Source organism: Egretta garzetta, unplaced genomic scaffold (genome assembly GCF_000687185.1).
Source record: "Egretta garzetta isolate BGI_Z169 unplaced genomic scaffold, ASM68718v1 scaffold232, whole genome shotgun sequence".
NCBI lineage: Eukaryota > Metazoa > Chordata > Aves > Pelecaniformes > Ardeidae > Egretta > Egretta garzetta.
This window is the reverse complement of record NW_009258959.1, coordinates 97,743-118,161: the sequence shown is the minus strand read 5'-3', so window position 1 is coordinate 118,161 and position 20,419 is coordinate 97,743. Positions and strand designations below refer to the sequence as shown.

At 47.5% G+C, this 20,419-nt stretch overlaps 1 protein-coding gene across 1 annotated transcript in view; it reads left to right on the top strand.

The window, feature by feature from the left end:
- The window catches only part of LOC104122451 (glycerophosphodiester phosphodiesterase domain-containing protein 5), a 56,752-nt gene that overhangs the window by 24,741 nt on the left and 11,592 nt on the right, over window positions 1–20,419 (top strand). The window contains exons 7-11 of the mRNA XM_035890186.1: window positions 5,679–5,761; window positions 8,061–8,211; window positions 9,528–9,746; window positions 13,730–13,887; window positions 15,845–15,992. Of these exons, the coding sequence (XP_035746079.1) occupies window positions 5,679–5,761; window positions 8,061–8,211; window positions 9,528–9,746; window positions 13,730–13,887; window positions 15,845–15,992 (759 nt within the window). The remainder of the gene's footprint in view (window positions 1–5,678; window positions 5,762–8,060; window positions 8,212–9,527; window positions 9,747–13,729; window positions 13,888–15,844; window positions 15,993–20,419) is intronic.

The following is a 20,419-nucleotide window of genomic DNA, read 5'->3' as shown; positions in this document are numbered from 1 at the left end:
GGGATTAAAGGTACATTTTATCTTATTTTTTTAAACAGTATGGTTATTGCCTCATAGTGACCTGGCATGACGGGACACTAATGCTGAAATCAACGTACTGGCAGATCCCCCACCAGTCCCATACAGGGAAATTCCAAAGGGCATCTTTTTACAGGAAGGAAAATACCATTTTTCACGTATTGCCCTTATCATGCCTTGTGTTTTTAGTCCAATTACTGGCTCATGAGGAGATTGATAGAATCATAGAATCACTTTGGTTGGAAAAGACCTTTAAGATCATCAACTCCAGCCTTTAACCTAACCCTGCCATCCCACCACTAAACCCTGTCCCTCAGCACCTCATCTCTCCTTCTTTTAAATACCTCCAGGGGTGAGGACTCGACCACCTCCCTGGGCAGCATTGCCATGGCGCAACTTCAAACCATTCCCCCTCATCCTATTGTCTGTTATCAAATACTGTAAAGGAGAGGTAAGGGAGGGAAGATTAAAAACCCCAAAACCTTCAAAATGATGCTCATGTTTCCAAAAGGATGAGAAAATAACCTTAAATCTTGTCCATGAAGCAAAGATCAAATCCTTCAGCACAGCCCAGCGGCACGATGCTAGAGGTGTGCAGGGGCTGCAGCTAGTTTGGAACAAATTTAGTTCTTCTGTGCAAGCTTCTTCATTAACCTCCCCAACATGCAAATGATGCAGTGATTTTTTTGTTTGTTTTTTGAAGGCCTGGCAAGGTGGCTAATTAGGGGGAAAATGCAGTGTAGTGATGTTCAACTGTAGCAAGGCGACGCTGCTCTAACTAGCATGCTTTCATAATCTTCGTCCTTACGTAAGGAAGGTCCAAAGCTCTTGACTCCATTTTGAAAGCATTTACAATGGGCTTTTAAGCCCAAAAATAGTCGAAATGAGTTCATTCATGGGTAATTTTCTAGAAATTACTTGCTGTGTCTCTGTAGTAGGAAGAAATGAATAGCAGCCTGATTTTTGCAAGGGATGAGCCTATCAAGCCAAGTTTGAAGAGAAGGAAAAGCTGTTAGAAACCCTGCATGGGGCCCTTTGGTGGCTTTCAGTGGATGTTGGCATGGTTTATTATGTAGGACAGAGGTTTTAGAGTGAAATCACTGCTTTGTGCCCCAGGGCTTCATTCACTTCAGCACTGGTTTCTTAAGAAATTGTTTGTGTCCAGTTGCACTGGGTCACTGCAAACCTGGATTTGGGGGTTAGACATAACGTGCCTAAATGTATTGTATCAAGGAGGAAAACCCAGCAAAGAAACTGGAGGGAGACAGAAATACAAGCAAACTGTTTATGCATTTATTTAGTTCTTGCAGTTTTGCTGTAAAACCTCTCTTAAAAAACATCAGCACTAATCTCAGCAAGTAATTTCTGTACCAACAACTGCTGTGCTTGGATGCATCTCTGCCCTAAACATGCTGAATATGGGGCTTCAGCTCCCTCTTTCTTGAAGGAGACAGGCAGGCTGGGATGATGGAAATATCTCTTACTCAGATTCTCTCTTTTCACAAAAACCTTATGTTGTAAGGGGTATGAACTAGTATCTCTCTCTCCTGGAGAGATCCTGCCTCCAAAGTGGTTCCAGGGGAACCTCCAGGAATAGGCAGCATTTGATTTTAGGGGACAGGGTTCAATTTGCTTTCCTGGCTTTCTGGTTGACCTTTACTGGGTTATGTCATTGGTGTGAGTGGCTTGTTCAGTCCCCTTAAGGTTAGGATTGACTGAGAGGTTTAGAAACCAAGGAGGACAGCTTTCTGCATCAATGATGGACTCATTTGGAGATGCAATTAATTATATCAGGGTGACTGGCTCCGGCCAGGTTAGGAGCTTACCCACCATGTGCTTGCAAGAAGATGACGTCTTTGCCTGGAAGGTTTATAATCTACTTTTCGAAAGCTTCTTGACATACAAGGAATTGGGCTGTCAAGTAATAGCATTGTGGTGTTATAGAGACTACCCAACACATGCCATCGTGGGGCAGTGTTACGGAGGGCACCTCCACTGACGTCCATGCTCTTTGCTGATTCAGAGCAGCCAGAGAGGTTCATCCATCTGCGATGCTCTTCAAGAGGATGGTCTTCACTTCTAGTGGTGTTGTGATGAAGATGATGTTACAGCTCCTAAGTGTGTATTTGGATGGTCAGACCTTAAGTGACGTTCTGTCCTCAGAACAGTTTTAAAATTCTGCTTCCTCTGCACAGCTGCATTTTTCAACACACATCTGGCCAGAGTTTTGTTTGAAGTTTATTTAACTTGTGTTTGGGATCAAGTTCCTGGGAAAGGAATGGATGTGCCTCATACCTGAGCAGCCACATGCAGCCCTGGTGGGATCCTATTAAGTTTTGCCCTTCTTGAAGGGTGAAGCAGGGTCTGCAGGCTCTGTAGGGGCTAGAGATGAGGCAGGAGTGGGATATTCCACTCCTGGGGCTGAGGTCGTCTCTCCATGGGGTTAAGCTCAGTGACATCTGTCTAAGTGCTGAGGATGGGACAGTCACAGTGTGCTGAATTTTAAAACTCAAATAAAATCCCAGGTTTTAGCTCACTGCAACTCATATTTTAATGCTGCCCCTAAGATGTGTGAACATCACTACTGTGTTTATATGGCCAAGATTGTCCAGTCTGGCAAACAGAAATCCCATCCCCCAAAGGCTGTTTTCCTGTTTGGCTTTCACGAATCACCTCTGTGTGCAGTATCAGCTCTGTCTAAATTTACCTTTCCCCAGTCCAGCTGGTGGAGGCTCTTGCGTATTGACTTGCCACCTCAGATCTGTTTGGCTCCATGTTTCCTTCGAGTGGCTCCAGCAGTGGAGGCTGGGGCTCCCCTGTCCTTTAGGTTAAAGCTTCCTCCAAATCTCAAGCCAACTGCATCTCAGGAGGGCTGGTGTCCAAGCAACATTTGACCCTGGCGCTGCAGAAACCAAAATACACTGGGAAGAGGCAAGAAGTGTTTTTAACCTTGTTATCAAACAGCAGAGCCTGTGCCCTCTCTGGGTTGGTTACGATTCTGCTGTGCCAGAGTTTGGTGTACAGGTAAGGCATGAGAAGACCTTGGTCATGCTAGTCCACATTTACAGAGGCGGAATACTGTTGTAGCCACGTTTCTTTGCCTTTGTTAGCCCTGATTCATGCGATATGAGCTCTTCACTGTGTAGGTGGGCAACAGCAGTGTCATCCTACCTGTGGCGTCCTACCCATGTCGAAGGGCTTTACGTTGATTGCTTAGTGGAGGCAGTCCAACCTGCCCTTTCCAGTCTCCCTTAGCCTGAGAGATGATTTACAGCTCAACACACTTTGCTTTTCTATTCCTTGTATGTCCACATCCCTGGCAAGACTGCTTATGGGGGCGTGTGTTCAGTTGCTGCTCAGTGTGGTGTCACATCTTGAGTGGGGGCTTGCATTGCATCTACCCAGCAGTCCTTCTTGGCTCCAGCTGGTGGTCTTGCATTGCCCTTTGGTTTCTCTAGTTGAGCTGTCTCTAGTCTGAACGCTACACACTTTATTTCCTTGTAATTGCTGCAGTCTCTGAAAGCAAATATTGAGTATTACCCGGCAGAGAGAGGATCACCTTGCAGTGTTATCCTGAGGAAACCTGACCTACGGGGTGGAGGAGGGGTGGGGGGAACCTGAGATGCTGAAAGTAACCCAAGGCAAGGGAGCAGGTCTGCCTGGATGGATCTCTAGATCTTTATGTGGCTGCTGCTCCCTGCTGACAGCTCTGGGCATCGTGAATATATTGCAAAAAGCTCTTTCAGCTCGACCTTGGGTGACCCAACACTGGGCTGTGCAAGAGGGTGTGATGGGGGTGTTGTCTCTGTCTTCTAGACAAGTCAGGCTTTGATTGGGAGCTTTTTTAGGAAGATAATGTGCCTCTCTGTTGCCTTTGTTGAACAAAAAGAAAAATGAACTAGTATTGATGCGTGGCTTGAGCCAGAGGAATTCAGTAGAGAGATACGGGAGCTATGTGAAGGTTGTTGCTGACATTTGGTCTGATTATTTTACCCCAAAGCTGCATGTAAGGTCATCAGCTAATACGAAAACAAATGAATTCTGAGACACCTTAAACTCTCGAGCCTTCTTTTTTTTATTTATTGTGCATGTTGCTTGCATGGTGCATTTAGGCCTTTATTCTTAATTATTCTTCTTTCCAAACCCTGAGTAATTCTTGAAAATCATAGGTTGTGAATGCTCGTTGTGTCTTGATGGAAACTTACTGATCCTGGTGGTGGCAGAGATGAGTGGAAAAACAGGACGTTGCAGGTGCTCTAAACCTGAAAGCAAAATTGGAAAAAAGAAAAGGATTTTTAAAAATAGCTTTATTTGGATGTACTCATGTTTCAGTGCAGAAAACCTGCCAGTTTTTCTCTCCATAGTTGTCTATTTATTTTTTTTTCTGGTCTGTCTGTTGTTGGTTAATGGACATTTTAGGGCTAGCTATACCGTACCGGTTTCATAGAAAACCAAAGTATTTGTCTTCACACTGTGTTGTTTTTAAACAAACCTGAATTCTGTTGCAATCTGCTCCATTCAACAGGAAGGAATTTGAAATAAAATTTGAGTCTGTTATAGCCATAGGGATAAATTTTCTAGGCTTAAGCTTATTTTTTTAATCGTTGTTAAAACTAACTAGAACATTCATTAATAGAGAAATCATCTGATTTTTAGGCTGAGTAACAGATTGCTTTATTGAATGAGTAGATGTGGAAATAAAATGTGTGCTATGGAACCTACGGTCTAGTTGTTCTCCACGGTATGGGTAATACAGTGATTTATGGACTTTCCTCTTTCTATAATGGCGTTGTAATCACTGTATAGAAAAGTAGGATAATGAAGAATCATAGAATGGGTTGGGTTGGAAGGGACCCCTAGAGGCCACCCAGCCCAACCCCCCTGCAGGGAGCAGGGACACCTTGAACCACATCAGGTTGCTCACAGCCCCGTCCAACCTGGCCTGGAATGTTCCCAGGGATGGCGCCTCCACCACCTCTCTAGGCAACCTGTTCCAGTGTAAAGAATTTCTTCCTTATATCTAGTCTAAACCTACCCTGTCTTAGTTTAAAGCCATCCCCCCTTGTCCTGTCCCAGCTGGCCCTACTAAAAAGCTTGTCCCCCCCTTTCCTCTGGGCCCCCTTGAAGCCCTGACCGGCCGCACTCAGCTCTGCCCGCAGCCTCCTCTTCTCCAGGCTGAACACCCCCAACTCTCCCAGCCTGGCCTCAGAGCAGAGGAACTGTTAAGGTGGTTTAGATAGCTTTAGGTATAACCTGTGGATAGAGAATTAGCATCACGTTATCACTTTCTGGGGATCTCCAGCAAGCCACTGTTTGGGGGACCATGCTGGTGAGCAAATCTCTCATACACTAATTTTGCACCAAACCTCGAGCTAGCCGGGTATGATAACTCTGCAGTGAACTCTGTCCTGTGTGTGAAAAACCATCAGTGGAGCCAAATGTGTTGGTCATCTTCAGACTTTGGTAAGAAGCGATTCTGCTTGGGGGATGCTGGTATTCCAGGGTAACTGGCCAGTATGTAATCTGCAAACCAGGATTATTTTGCCTCCCTAATATCTCTAAGCCTTCCTCCCAGCATCCTCGCTGACAATGCTTCGTAAACTGTTCTACTTACTACTAATCTCTCATTGCTCTTTTTCTCCCCCCCCCCCCCCCCATAGTTGGCACCAGAAAACACTCTGATGTCCTTCCAGAAGGCAGTGGAGCAGAAGATGTATGGAGTCCAAGCTGATGTCGTACTGAGGTAAGCCGGTATGCTAAATAAAACCGAAAGGAATTTCTTCCCCCTAGGGAGTGGAAGGTCATCGTGGAAGATGAAGTATGAACTGAGACGTTTGTGGTACAATTCTTCTTTCAAAAGTGAGTTCATTAACTATTGTGCAGGGACAACAACGTGACTGTCCAAACTCTCAAACGAGCACCTGACTCATGTGGTGGCTGAATCAGTTGTTTCCCTTAGCACTGACCAAGGAGAAAGGTAGTCTTTTGGGAGGAGGAGGAGAGCTGGAAAAGCTCCAAGAACTTTCTCTGTTGCCACTCATCAGCCATCCCAGAGGAGCACTCCAAGCATCCCACAACTTTAAACAATGCCCTTGATTGGCCCAGTTATCTGAGGCCCTCTCTAGGAGAGCCAAGTCTCTTTGTAAAAAGAGGACTCCAGTGACCTTCAGACCAAGAACTGAGCTATCAATACAGCTGGCAGCAGCTTTGGGAAGGGTTTGCAGCACAGTACCCATCACTGTCCTTATCCCTTTGAAAGATGCTGTTCGTGCCTGTGGCTGGATGGGTCCACTCCACCCAAGATGTCCCCAGGACATCCCTCCTGGGATGCTTCCATGTTCTTCTAGGCATGTACCAGCCATGGGACCACTCAGCTTCTGGGACATATGCTCAGACCTATTGCATGCCGCTCCTTACCCATTACACACCCCAAACTGGGTGGCCCTGGTTATAAAAGCCAACTTTTCTTCAAGGAGCAGTAGTGTAGTAGCACTGCGTGTTCCTCTCTCATTTTCTACCTCCTCCCACATCTCTTCTTCTAAAGCTCTGCTTTCTGTCTCTGAATTATTTTTTCAAGCCTGTGCCTGCTAAAACATTGTGGTTAGCCTTGGGTAGTGCTGAGTGACTCCGTAAGGGGAAGGATTAGACAGGAGAGAGCAAATGTTAAGTGCCCCATAGGATTTCTGTGCTGTGCTTGAGGCTTAGCAATATCTGACGATGCTCTGCTATGAGATGTTAAGACTTGAGCTCCTATCTCCCTTAAACACTCTGCACTCTTAATTCTGCAGTTGCTTATCATATTTTTGTGGTTTTGTTTTGGGTTTTTTTTTAACTGTATTTATTAAAACCCCTTCTGATTGCAGCAATGCGTGCTGCTGGGCATGGTATTGCTGTGTCAGCATGTTGCTTTGGGTTGGGGGGGAAGTAGTTGGCACAGTGCACGCTAGAAATAGCAAATAAAGATGCCAGTGACCTTTGTGATAAGGGACTTCTGCAGGCAATGGTAAAGCCGAGGCAGCGTTTGCTCCATCATCTAAAAATGTTTTTCATTTTCCCTCTCGCTCTGGGGGTGAGTGCCCTGGGTTGTCTCCTAATTCAAATGGGGTTTGTATTTTAACCTCACTTCCTTTCCAGACTTTATGTGAATCTCCTATTATGAAGATGGGCTCCTTGATCTGGAAAATGTTGTTATAATCAGGCTGGCTGTATGGGTTTTATCTTGATTTCTGAGTGTGGGCAACTGGCTCCCTGCCCTTGATAGAAACCATCACTGCCCTGTGTGGTGTTCCCACTGATCCAGTCACTGAAAATTGGGTTGGTAGAAGGTTTAAAGAGCTTTTTAGGTTTCCCAGAGCCATTGCTCTGTAATATCTAGGTGGCTTAAAAACCACAGGGCACGCATTTGGCTATTTAGTTTCAGCTGAGAGGCGGGTTTTCTTTCAGATGCATGAACTTAACAACTCATGTGAGCGTAGCTGTTTCCTGAAACCAGTTTTCAATAGGAAAAGGCAATTTCAGAGCAATTTTGATAGCTTGGAGCCTTTGCACCTTGCTGAAAGCCTGTGAACATTAAGTACTCATAGAGTCTGAGAGCCTTTGAAAATCTTACTCATCATTTGCTATTAAGGATTTGAGAACAGTTTGTGCGTACAGGGTATGGAAAACCTCTGACGTTATTGGGAGCTACAGACGTTGATGAAAGCTTTTGTTAGCGTGAGCATTCAGGGTGGGTGTTCTTGTCCAAACCACCCAGCTAGGAATTTTTGAGGGGGTAGTGGAGTGGTGAGGAGGGACGGATAGGGTTATGTCAGCATTTGGGTTACTGCAAATGTCTAGCAGGTATCTAAGAGACTTTTTCCTCTGGGTGCATCTCATTTCAACTGGACTTGGGGATGATGGGGCGGTGTTAAGCTGGTTGAGATCTTCACAATGATGTTGTTGTGAAGCCATGAGAGAGGCTGGAGTGGGAACAGGCATTTCTCTAGTGCTGTGTACATGGTTGTGCACCTCCACCTGTAATGGGGCCTCCAACTGTCTTGCAGCTATGATGGAGTGCCGTTTCTGATGCATGACAAGACACTCAGGAGAACAACAAACGTGGAGGAATTGTTTCCAGAGCGGGCCTACGAGCACTCCTCCATGTTCAACTGGACTGACCTGGAAAAGCTCAATGCTGGAGAGTGGTTCTTACAGGTGTGTACGACCATGGAGCGGGTGTCCTGGAGCCATGGCCATGGGATGAAAGCTCATGCATAAAGCCTCTTTGAGATGGAGAGGTGTAGATCCATCTCCTTAGTGGAGTGGTCTGAAGCACAGCTGGACCAAGAGTCCATGAACCACATTTAGTTCTGCCCTCTGCTAAACTTAGACTTGGCCTAAAAGGCATGTTGTCTTTCTGTACCTCTTCCACCACCTGGAAGAAAGGCCTTAATGCCTAGTTAACACCACAGAGAACTTCAAGACCCCTGGGAGGTGGAATGTGTTTCTAAAGAGAACAGAAAAGACAGCGTGTTATATGCTGTTCCTTCCTCTGTAATTTACATTTGGAGACAACTATCTTTACAAAGAAAAAGCAAGAAATTCACCCTTCGAAGTCCAGGGGAGGAAGAATTGCTGTGGGATGGTCTTGACCCATCCTTCAGCATGCATCCAGGTTGCGGGTGGGATTTCTTTTGGCCAAGCTGCTCTCTGGCCAGTGGCCGTAACCTTCTTGAAGAGCATTAGCTGTGGTCTGGGAGGAGGCCTGCAGCACTCTGGCACACTCATGCAAGCTCAAACGTGGCTTGCTGAGGCGTCGCTGCAGTGTTGCAAGCTCAAATACCGCTTTCACGTGCCTGCTTGGAGCACTCTGGGTGCTTGCTTAGTGGAAGCCTGAAACCACTGTAGCTTCACGGCCATCCTCATCTGAGCTGGTCTGGAGGTGTGATGAGGATGTCTGTGTATTACAGCTGCATGTGCTGCTGCACAGAAGCTTGGTTGGCCTTCAGATGTGGTTGTGGGACTGGGAATGCAGGGAAAACCGCTGCTTGCCAGATGAGAAGGGCCAAGACAGCAGCTGGAAGGCTGCTTTTTGGGATGTACTTTGAAGCAGAGTCATTCCTGAACGTCCTTAAGCCAGGAGCTCATCTATTCCAATAGCCCATAGCTCCTGTCTGATCACTCTTAGTTCTGTAATAGCTGGTCCTTTGTATTCTTGCATTCTGAAGAATCCTCGGTGATCATGTACATAGTGTGAGAAAGTACATTTTTAGCTTACTATGTTGGAAAAGTACATTACTGCCTTATATCTCAGCTGTCCCCCTGAAAATGGGGCAATCTGCCCAGCACACCTTGCTTGTAGTGACCTCCCTTTGGGTAAGGAAACTGAGGCACGGAGCTTCAGCAAGCTGCAAGGTGGTCATCGAGCGTGGCTGTCAGCTGTTGGCAAGGTGGGATAGAAAAGGATCCTCACCTGTATTGGAGGAGTCTGGGCTTTGTGGCACTAATGCTGGGATGTGCTTTGCTTTCAGAATGACCCTTTCTGGACGGCTGGATCTCTCTCAAGGTCTGACTACTTGGAAGCTGCCAACCAGTCAGTCTGCAAGCTGGCAGATATGCTAGAGGTGATCAAGGACAACACATCGCTCATCCTGAACTTCCAGGACCTGCCACCAGCTCATCCTTATTACAGCACTTACATCAACATCACCCTGGAAACCATCCTGGCATCGGGAATTCGGCAACAGTCTGTGAGTTCTGTGGGGCTGGTGATATTTCCAAAATTGCCCTCCTTACGTGTTCCCCAAATCCTTGAGTGTCTCACGTGATCCATTGGAACACTTGATTGGAAATGCCACTACACGCCAAGAAAGTCATGCTGGGGAGGATTGTGCCTCCAGGCTGGTGGTCCCAGAGGCTTGATAGCATCCTGGACTGTAGTCATAGCTAATAGGTGGAGGACAGTGATTATTCCCCTTACTCAGCAATCATGTGGGGCTCGGCAGTACAACACAGTTGTTGATAAACTGGGGCAAGTCCTGCAGAAGCCACCAAACTGGTCGGGGGACTTGAACATATGAGGAGGGGCTGAGGGAACTGAGTCTCTTCATCCTGGAAGAGGAAAGACTGTTGAGAGCTGCTGTTAGGTCTCCCCAGTACAGGTAAGGAGGTTGTTGAGAAGTTGGACCGAAGCTCTTCACTGAGCTGCATATCAGGAGGATGGGAGACAGTGGTCATAAATTGAAGCAGGAGAGGTTCCCACTGGGTATAAGGAAACAAGTTTTCCCTGTGAGGGCAGGCAAGTGTTAAGACAGCCCCGGAAAGGCTGAAGGATCTCCATCCTTGGAGCCTTTCAAGACCAACTAGACAAAGCCCCGAGCAACCTGGTCTGAAACCAGTCCTGGCTCTGGTTTATGCTGGAGTAGAGATCTCGTGAGGTCTCTTCCACATCTGGAATCCTGGGTACAGTTCTGGTCCCTGCCATACAAAAAAGCTGTGGAGAGGCTGGAGGGGGTCCAGAGCAGGGCCACCAAGATGATCCAAGGCCTGGGAAGCCTCTCTCAGCCATATGGGGATGGGCTGAGAGAGCTGGGTTTATTCAGCCTGGAGCAAAGGAGGCTCAGAGGGGATCTCATCACCATGTACTGGTACCTAAGGGGTGGCTACAAAGAAGTTGGACACTCCCTTTTCACAAGGAGTCACATGGAAAAGACGAGGAGTAATGTGTACAAGTTGCTCTTGGGGAGATTCCCATTGGACATGAGAGGGAAATTTTTCACAGTGAGAAGAGTCACCCATTGGAATAATCTCCCCAGGGGAGGGGTTGACTCCGCCACATTGGACACTGTCAAGCCTCAGCTGCACAGGGTGCTGGCCCATCTTGTCTGGACTGTGTTCTTGCCTGGAATGGTTGGAGCAGATGATCCTTGAGGTCCCTTCCAACCTGGGATTCTGTGATTCCCACCAAGTGATTCATGGGCACGACAGAAGAGGCTGAGACCTGGAGGCCAGCTGCTAGTGGCAGGGAGCCCTTCCTCTCCCTCCGACTCCTTGGTTTTAAATAATTGTGGTGGGTTGAGCCAGGGTCCCACCAAAGACGCTCTGTCACTCCCCCTCCTCAGCAGGACAGGAGAGAGAAAATATAACAAAAGGCTCATGGATTGACATAAGGACAGGGAGAGATCCTTTGGCAATTACTGTCACAGGCAAAACAGACTCAGCTTGAGGACCATGGACCTCCATGGGCTGCAGGGGGACAACCTGCCTCACCGTGATCTTCACCTGGAGCACCTCCTTGCCCTTCTTCACTGACCTGGGTGTCTGCAGGGTTGTTCCTCTCACACATTCTCACTCCTCTCACTGGCTGCAATTGCTGTTGTGCAGGTTTTTGTTCCCCCTTCTTAACTGTGTTATCCCAGAGGTGCTACCACCATTGCTGATGGGCCGGGCCTTGGCCAGCGGCAGGTTCACTGGCTTGGCCTTGGCCAGCAGCAGACACAGGGAAAACTTCTAGCAGCTTTTCACAGAAGCCACCCCTGCAGACCCCCAGTACCAAAACCTTGCTACACAAACCCAATACAATAATGCTTCTCCCTGGGCTGAACAACTGTTTCAGCTGAGAGTCAGCTTCTGCTTGGACAATAAATGGGTGGCCTGGAACTGAGAGGTTTTCAGCAAAAGGATCTGCAGAGATCTCTTCCAGACTTTCATTTCTGCCCCAGAATTGCCCTTGCTGGGTTATGCCAATGTTTTAATTTCCAGCTCTGAGCGGTTGCAAGCAGAGCCCAGCCAGCCTCGTTAGCTGTGTCCTCCCTGACCACAAGGTATAGAGATTCACCCAGCCCATCAGGAGCTGCCTCTGATGCAGTGATCTCTTCTGGAAGGAGAGCACCACTTCCCACATGTCAGAAGGGCACCCAGACCCGGGCACTCTGGGTGTCCCTTGGAAAACTTCTCTTCTTCACCTGCCTGGGGGAAGGGAATCTGGTCCTTTCACTTCTCCTGTGCCCTCCCTTGAATATGGACCGGTTGAAAATAGTGTGGTGAGGCTGGCAAGTGGAATGACTGTGCCACGTGCAGCTCAGCTATCTCATCTGTACCAGTTTGGTGCACCTGCATGCCCAGACAAGTTCAGCACTGATGGGACCAGGAGGGGACAGAGCTATTTTTAACTTCTATCTGCCTTTCTAATGACTGACACTGCCACCCAATTTCCAAGGGGCGGCTGGGGAAGCATTCTCCAAAAGCCTCTGCCAGCTTGGCTAGATCCAAAGGAGGTCCATGCTATCTTCTCTTTGGATAATGGAAATGGAGAGCAGGAGAAAAATAGACAAAATGTAGGTATGGGGCTGTAAAGTGGTATTTCTCAGCTGGGTTTTTATGGTTCCCTATTGAAAATACGTATGGCTGCATCTGTGCTGCTCTGATGCTTTGGTAGATGGGTGTCACTGAGTTATTAAGCATGGATTAAAGCAATGCTAGAGAGCTGGGCAGAGAGGAACCTGATGAAGTTCAACAAGGGCAAGTGTCGAGTGCTACACCTGGGGAGGTCGAACCCCAGGCACCAGTACAGGCTGGGGGCTGACCTGCTGGAAAGCAGCTCTGCTGAGAGGGACCTGGGGGTCCTGGTGGATGACAAGCTGACCATGAGCCAGCAGGGTGCCCTTGGCACCAAGAAGAGTCCAGAGGAGGGCAACAAGGATGATGGGGGGACTGGAGCATCTCCCCTAGGAGGAAAGGCTGAGGGAGCTGGGCTTGTTCAGCCTGGAGAAGACAAGGCTGAGAGGGGATCTCATCAACACGTACAAATATCTCAAGGGTCGGGGTCACGACGTCGGAGCCAGACTCTTCCCAGTGGTGCCCAGCACCAGGACAAGGGGCTATGGGCACAACCTGAAGCAGAAGAGGTTCCAGGTGAACGGGAGGAAGAACTTGTTGACTGTGAGGGTGCCCGAGCCCTGGCCCAGGCTGCCCAGGGGGGCTGTGGAGTCTCCTTCTCTGGAGATCTTCAACCCCCGCCTGGATGCTGTCCTGTGCCCCCTGCTGTGGGTGAGCCTGCTTGAGCAGGGGGGTGGGACTGGGTGAGCTCCTGAAGTCCCTTCCAACCCTTGCCATTCTGTTATTCTATAATGCAATGCCCAGTGGTACTGCTGGGTTGGGCCCAGCCTCTGCATGGCACAAGCCATAAAACTGCCCTGCTTGCTTCCTGCTTCCACTTTGCCTCTGGCAGCTGAGCATGTTAACAGTAATTAATTTGACATGCTTTTAAAGCGTGGTATGAATTGGGAAAGCCCTGCTCTGGGTTGGACTAGATGTAGTCCTGATAAACGAGGGTGATCAAAACTAGTTTTAGCCATGGGATCATGGGAGGCTTCTGCTGTGCATCCTTGTCTGCACTGTCCTTAGTTCTCTCTGTGCCCTGAACTGGGCAGGGAGGACAGGTTTTCAAGGATACACCATGGTTCTTCTCATGAGCCCTTGGCCCGATCCTTTTATATCTCAACACCGTTCACCAGATTTTGTGTGTTACAGCCCTCTGGGCTTGCAGACAATTCTGAAATGCATTTGAATAGAGACGTGGGAGGCTGCCAGTGTCTTCTAGACAATTTGTATAACAAACGAGGCAGTCTCTCATGTGATTTTGCTTCTGGCTTGGTGTAAACTGGCTGCCTTGTGTCACCAGCTTTGTGAACAGTCACTGCCATAGCTGTCCTCTGTCTCGCTTCCTCTGCAGGTGATGTGGCTGCCGGACATGGAGAGGCAGCTGGTCAAACAGATTGCGCCAGGTTTCCAGCAGACTTCTGGCCTCAAGCTGGACGCAGAGCGCATGAGGGAGAAGGGCATTGTGAAGCTCAACCTGCGTTACACCAAGGTCACGAACGAGGATGTCAGGTACAACCTTCTGTTTGGACGCTGCGCGATAGCCCATGTGCTCCATGGCAGGTGCCCGCAGCTCGTGGGCATCCTCGCTAACCTCACGCCCTGTGGGCATCCCTGGCTTCGGAGCATCTTTTCTGATCATCCCAGGCTGTCTTATCCGCACAGAGTTACCTTTTCAGATGGACTTGCTCTTGAAAGCTTGGCTGTGCAAGCTTGTCCCTACCCATCACCCAGAATCCAGGCTGATCCCAGCAGTGCACCGCTGACTCAAATAACTCTACATGCTAATTCGGTATACGATGATCCTTTCTGAAATACAAATATATGAATTGCTGATTCTTATTGTGCTGTTGGCTCTGGAAAAAAGTGATAGCTTTTCACACCGAGGGTTTCCAAATGCTGTTTCATCCTCATTAGCAGCTGCCCTTTGCTTCTGTTAGGCTGGCTCCAGAGTTGCTACCACAGAATTTTGATTAGTCGAAAGTCTGGATATGCTTTCAGAAATCTCTCTTTGCAGAGAATTCACCCGATTCATTATTGTCCTTTGTCAGCTATTTAGACTGGCCAGGTCTCCTCTTTAATGAGGTTGTCAGCGTGAGGTTCCTCTCCTTCTGCTTAAGCCCATATTTGAACCATGCAGCGCGTTAGCTCCCAGCTTTGCCCTCTTCTTGGAGAGGGCAGATTGTCTCTAGTAGAGCTTTTCTATTTTTTGGAGTTTAATTTTTTTCCCCAAAGAAATACTTCAAAATGAAACAGAGTTTGCAGAAGAAAAATATCTTCAAAGGAGCTGTCTTACTGTGTGTTTGGGCTGGAAGTAGAGAAGAGCTGAGCCCGCAGCTGTTTGAGAGCACGGTCCTATTTTAGTATAATCCAGTGGTGTCTTTCTGTGGCTGCTAGCAATCGGTCTAGTTGCTCGCCCTTAAAACCAAGTCTGTGATTTACCTTCAGGATAATTCCTGCCTGTTTTTCCCCTCCCTATTTGCTCTATCTCATGGAGAAGACCACATGCCAACTCTCTCATCTATCCCAGCTCATCAGCCCCAATTTCTCATCAATCCCACCTCCGCTGTCTCCAAAATCAGACCTGCCACCTGAGTCTTTTTTGAACCCTGAAGGCTTTGTGGTGCCCAGTCAAATCTTGCCAGAGCAGGCTCAGCAAGCCCTGCTATAACTCAGTTTCCTCAGTCCCCCCCAAAAATCAGCATCTGGATGTAACATTGCTGCGACCACCTCTGCCCTTGAGAATCACGTAGCCTTTGGAGCAACCTGATCATGTTGTGAGCTTTGAGATGTCCACATCTTGTACAGTGTCCTTCCACTTCAAAGGGCTTTGATATTGAGTTGCAAGGATTAATCTCTGTGCTGCCCATGCAAGGGAGATTAGTGATGCTTCTGCTTTGTAGATAAGGAAACAGAGCAATTTATGCAAATTGTATGGGTAAAAGGAGTCTATTACCAGTGCTTGGTTTGCTGCTGACAGCTCCTGTACCCCAGCTTGCAGTTTTAGCTTCTTGGAAAATGACTGGAAGCTCTGTGACTGTCCCCAAAGCAAGGGCATGGAGTTGTAGGAATTGATGTTGGAAATGCAGCCTGTCAGTTTTTAATTAAGTAAATTGCCTATGGATTGTTACAGGCATCTGAGCCAGATGTTAAGTTTACATCAGCATGATGAGGCGGTTGTTAGAAAAACATGACGTGCCCATCATTTGTGGGGAAGTATCTGAGATAGGCTGTGGTCTGGGTGAGATACCATCCAAGAGGCGACGAAAGCTTTCAAGTTTAAACCATTTGATTGTAGTGCCCTTGGGTTGCTTATGAAGTGACCGTGCTCTGTTAAAAAACCCTACTTTATGCAGTTCAGATCTAGCTGTGATTACAGTGGTGGCTGATGGCAAGAGCTCTCCTCTTGGAGATGAGGGTCTGATGTTTGCTGGGGCACTCGCATCTCACCCTGTCTGTCTCCTGGCAGGGACTACACCATGGCGAACCTGAGCGTGAATCTCTACACTGTGAACGAACCCTGGCTATACTCCATCCTGTGGTGTGCTGGCGTCCAGTCGGTCACCTCCGACAGCTCCCATGTCCTTCGCAAGGTGCCTTTTCCCATCTGGCTAATGGTAAGCACGATGCCTGGGCAGCTGTGAACCCCTGAAAGGAGGGGATGCAGTGGAGGGGTGTAGAGGTGGCTGTTGACCACTGCAGCCATATGTCTAGTGGGTTTCTCCAGGAAGGTTTGGTTGGGTTCAACATTCTGTTGGGCTTGAGGGTTTTCACTCTGTGTGCCTGAGTCCTAGGATGGTAACGGATCAATGCTCCTCTTTCACAATCCCTTCCTTCAGAAGGCCTTGTTTCTCCCCATACAGGGATTGGGAGCCTTGGAGACTGTTTTGCATGCCCCATTTAATCCATGGGATTTTTCTGTTTTCCTTCAACAGAAAAACACCATTCCAGACCTGCTGAGCAGCTCTTAAAGTTGCAGGAGAAGCAGGCACACAGGCGAGACAGTGAACCTGGCTTCTGTGTTTCAGGCAGGCTTCCAAACTAACTTTTTGTCTATTCTTAATATCAAATAAGGACAAGAGTTGCCTCCAGTTATGCCATTGCTGGACAAGGAACAACCAGTGACCAAAAGGTAGCCCCCTTACCCATCATGTTAGCCAGTAAACTCTTTGAAAACTCTGGTAGCACTTTGTGTCTCTGAACCAAACAGAAATATTCACATGGGAGGGAAAATGATTAAATAGTTCCATCAAAGTATTCCCAAAATAAGAGCTCAGCTGCAGAGGTGTAAGTGCGTGCGATGGAGGGGCTAGTTTATGACGACAGATCTTGTCAGGGGTAGGGCAGGAGGCAGCTGTTTTACCTGCCGCTTTGGCAGAGCTGCTTGGGAAAGGGGAGAATAAGACAAGCACAAGGAGAATTTCACGTTAATGAGTTACCTGCATCTTTAGCTGGAGGTAGGACCACAAGACTACTGCCCAGGTGGATGAACATCTATGCATGATGTTCTTAATCTTAGCTTAACCTACTGTTGTGTTTGACGGCACAAATTCACACTGGTGTGCACTGAAGCTGGAGAGTTGAAAATGAATCATAGAATACCTGATTGGAAGGGACCTCAAGGATCATCTGCTCCAACCTTTCTAGGCAAGAGACCAGCCCAGACAAGATGGCCCAGCACCCTGTTCTGCTGAGTCCTGAAAGTGTCCAATGTGGTGGAGTCAACCCCTCCCCTGGGGAGATTATTCCAATGGGGGACTCTTCCCATGGGGAATAATTTCCCTCTCGTGTCCAATCGGAATCTTCTCAGGATCAACTTGTAGCCATTGACCCTCATCTTTTCCACGGGACTCCTTGTGAAAAGGGAGTGTCCAACTTCTTTGTAGCCACCCCTTAGGTACTGGTATGTGGTGATGAGATCCTCTCTGAGCCTCCTTTGCTCCAGGCTGAACAAACCCAGCTCTCTCAGCCCATCCTCATATGTCAGGCTTCCCCTTTATAAAAATGGTTTTATAAAGGCCCAGCCTGTTGGCAGAAGAGATTACCATCGTCTGAATTGTGCTGCTACAAACATCTGTCCTCCACTACAGCTGGCAGGAGTTGTGTGCACATCGCTGGCAGCATTTTACTCCAAAAGCTCCTCTGCCAGCAACAAAAAGCAGCTGATACTTGGACCCCTCCTCCAAGGGCTTTTCCATTGCTGGGTTTCCAGCTCTGCTATGAGTGCACACTCTTACATCACCAGTAGCATAAAAATCCCTTGATTTCTTGCATATTAAAGTGCCTGGGTGATGTAATGTAACCAGCTTTGCCATCTGAGGCTCCTCCACCATGTGGAGAATCATAGAACCCTAGGTTGGAAGAAATGGTTGTTTCTGCCAGGCTTTGGCTGCCCAGTGCCCTTGGGGGCTTCCTTGGGCTTTATTGCCAGCTGAGCAGAGCAGGAGCCATCTGCAATTGCAAAAATACATTTCACTTGGTGTGTTTTGGTTAAATAAAAGGAAAAACAAAGAAGAAAAAGTGACAGTCTCTCTCCTCTCTACTCTTGATGGAGAGCTGCTGGTAAGAACAGAGGCCATCAGACATGGCAGAGAAGAGCTTTAAAAAGCTTGAGCTGGGGTTCAGCCCCTAACTTGATGTCATTAAAGTGCCCAGCATGAGACCCTTCTCTGTAACTTTGGGAGTCTCCTTCAGAGCCAGGGTTTGAGTTGCTCTCTGCCCAGCTACACTGAACTGATGAAAGGCTTGGATGGGCTGCAAACGTGAGGATTTCAGGAGTCAGACTTATTTTGGGTAAAGTTTATTTAAAAAGCCCCAGAATAATCCCACTGAAACAGCCCTATTTAAAAAAAAGACAGGGAACTGGAGATGAAATATAGCAAACTCCCAAGCAGGTCTGGGTGTGGATGGAAGAGGACAAGTTGTCTCCACAGTAGATGTTTGCTGACCTGTGCTCCCTCCTCTGCAGGGCTGAGGAGGCATCTGCTCGCTGGGCACTCCAAATAACGATGTGCATGGGGTGCATGTCTTTGAAAAATTCCAGTTTTCCCCTTTTGATCACCTTGAAATTCCATTTTTTTGTCACTTATAAAACCTTTGGTACCAAAAAATTCTAGCTTTGAGCTTTCTGCAAGACTTTAAAAATATATATATGTATGTCGTGGTTTAACTCAGCTGGCAACTCAGCACCACGCAGCCGCTCGCTCACTCCCGCCTCCCTCAGTGGGATGGGGGAGAGAATCAGAAAAAAAAAAGTAAGACCCGTGGGTTGAGATAGAGACAGTTTAATAAGAGAGAAGAATAACAATAGTAGTAGTAATAATGGTAAGAGAATATACAGAATATCTAAAACAAGTGATGCACAATGCAATTGCTCACCACCCGCTGACCGATGCCCAGCCCATCCCGAGCAGCAATCACTCCCCCTGAGCCGCAATCACTCTGCCCGAGCTGCGATCACTCTGCCTGTGACCGATCAATTAATCCCCCCGAGCATGACGTTCTATGGTCTGGAATAGCTCTTTGGTCAGTTTGGGTTAGCTGTGCTAGCTGTGCTGTACTCCCAGCTTGTTATGCCCCTGGCCGACCAGGAGAAGCTCAAAAAGTCCTTGAGTCCTTGAGCGCTACTTGGCAACAACTAAAAACATCAGTGTGTTATCAACATTCTTGTAGTACTAAATCCAAAACACAGAACTATGCCAGCTACTATGAAGAAAAATTAACTCTATCCCAGCTGAAACCAGGACAATGTAATACCTATAATCGGGTGCTGGAGTTTTCCCAGGAAGCTGTGTTTATGTCTACCTATTGCTTGGGGTATATCATAGGAAATGCAACTTTTGCCCCCTGGGAAAACCTGCTATTTGGGTTCTTCAGTTGTGCAACATCAACAGTTGCATAAATGAAACATTTAGGTGTGTAGATTTTGTTCTAACTTAGAAGACTCTTGGGGTTTTGTTCAAGATAGTTATGATGGCACTGTCCTGCCAAGAGAAGGGGAAACATCAATTTTGCATCTGTTGGTCTGAAGAGATGCAGCAAACGTAACATTAAATGTCACCCTTCTGTAATTAAGCTGGAAAATACAAGGATTAAATCTCCATCAGAAGGACTGGCTAATTAAAGTGTTGCTTAATTCTGTGGTATGCTTTCACAGGGTAAATCGAGACACACAAAGATTTACTGAGCAGAAAAACAAGTCATCCTCTGCTGGGAGACAGAGGTAGCAGATTTGATGGCTCCCAACTGGATTTATCCATGTCATGCTACTGTTGCATGAACTCATCTTTATGCATTACATATGCTATTTCTCTAATGAATATTACCTGTGTGCATTACAGAATCACAGAATGGCAAGGGTTGGAAGCCACCTCAGGACATCATCTAGTCCAGCCCTCCTGCTAAAGCAGGGTCACCTAGAGCATGTGGCATTAATGGTGGTGGTGGCTGTGATGGATCGGTCTGGTATGGAATCAGCAACCTTTTCCTGGTTGGGACTAGTCCAGGTTTGGGATAGGAGATATTCATTAGCATCACTGGTGGCTGACCTGGGTAGGCACCCTCTGAGCATCATAGGAGTTGATTATTATCACTTCACCTTCTTGTCTTTACTTGTGCTGCTCTTTCCTGAGTAGCACAAAAATCAGCGTGAAATAGCATGCTTCCGTGCTGGGTTTGTTGTCCCAAACAGAATTTTGGATAACAGGTTCAGATGATGGCTTTAGCTGGTGCGATGACCGCAGCCGCCTCGACTGGCAAATGAAGCCAGTGCCTTAAAGGACAGAAACTGAGAAGTAATGCTTATAGCGTGGGGACTGTGCAGAACAGGTAACATCAGCACTCAGAATGGACCCCGCACGTCTCGTGCAATGTGTATATATTTCTTTGTTTTCCTACAGCCTTGGATTTCCAAACAGCATCTCACCCTCACCTCGAGGTACAACTGAGATGGGAAACCCTCAGCCCACAAAGCTCTGAGAAAATGTCAGCGCACGAAAGGAGGGAGAGTTTAAAATTATTCCCATTCACAGCGTTTCCCGATAAC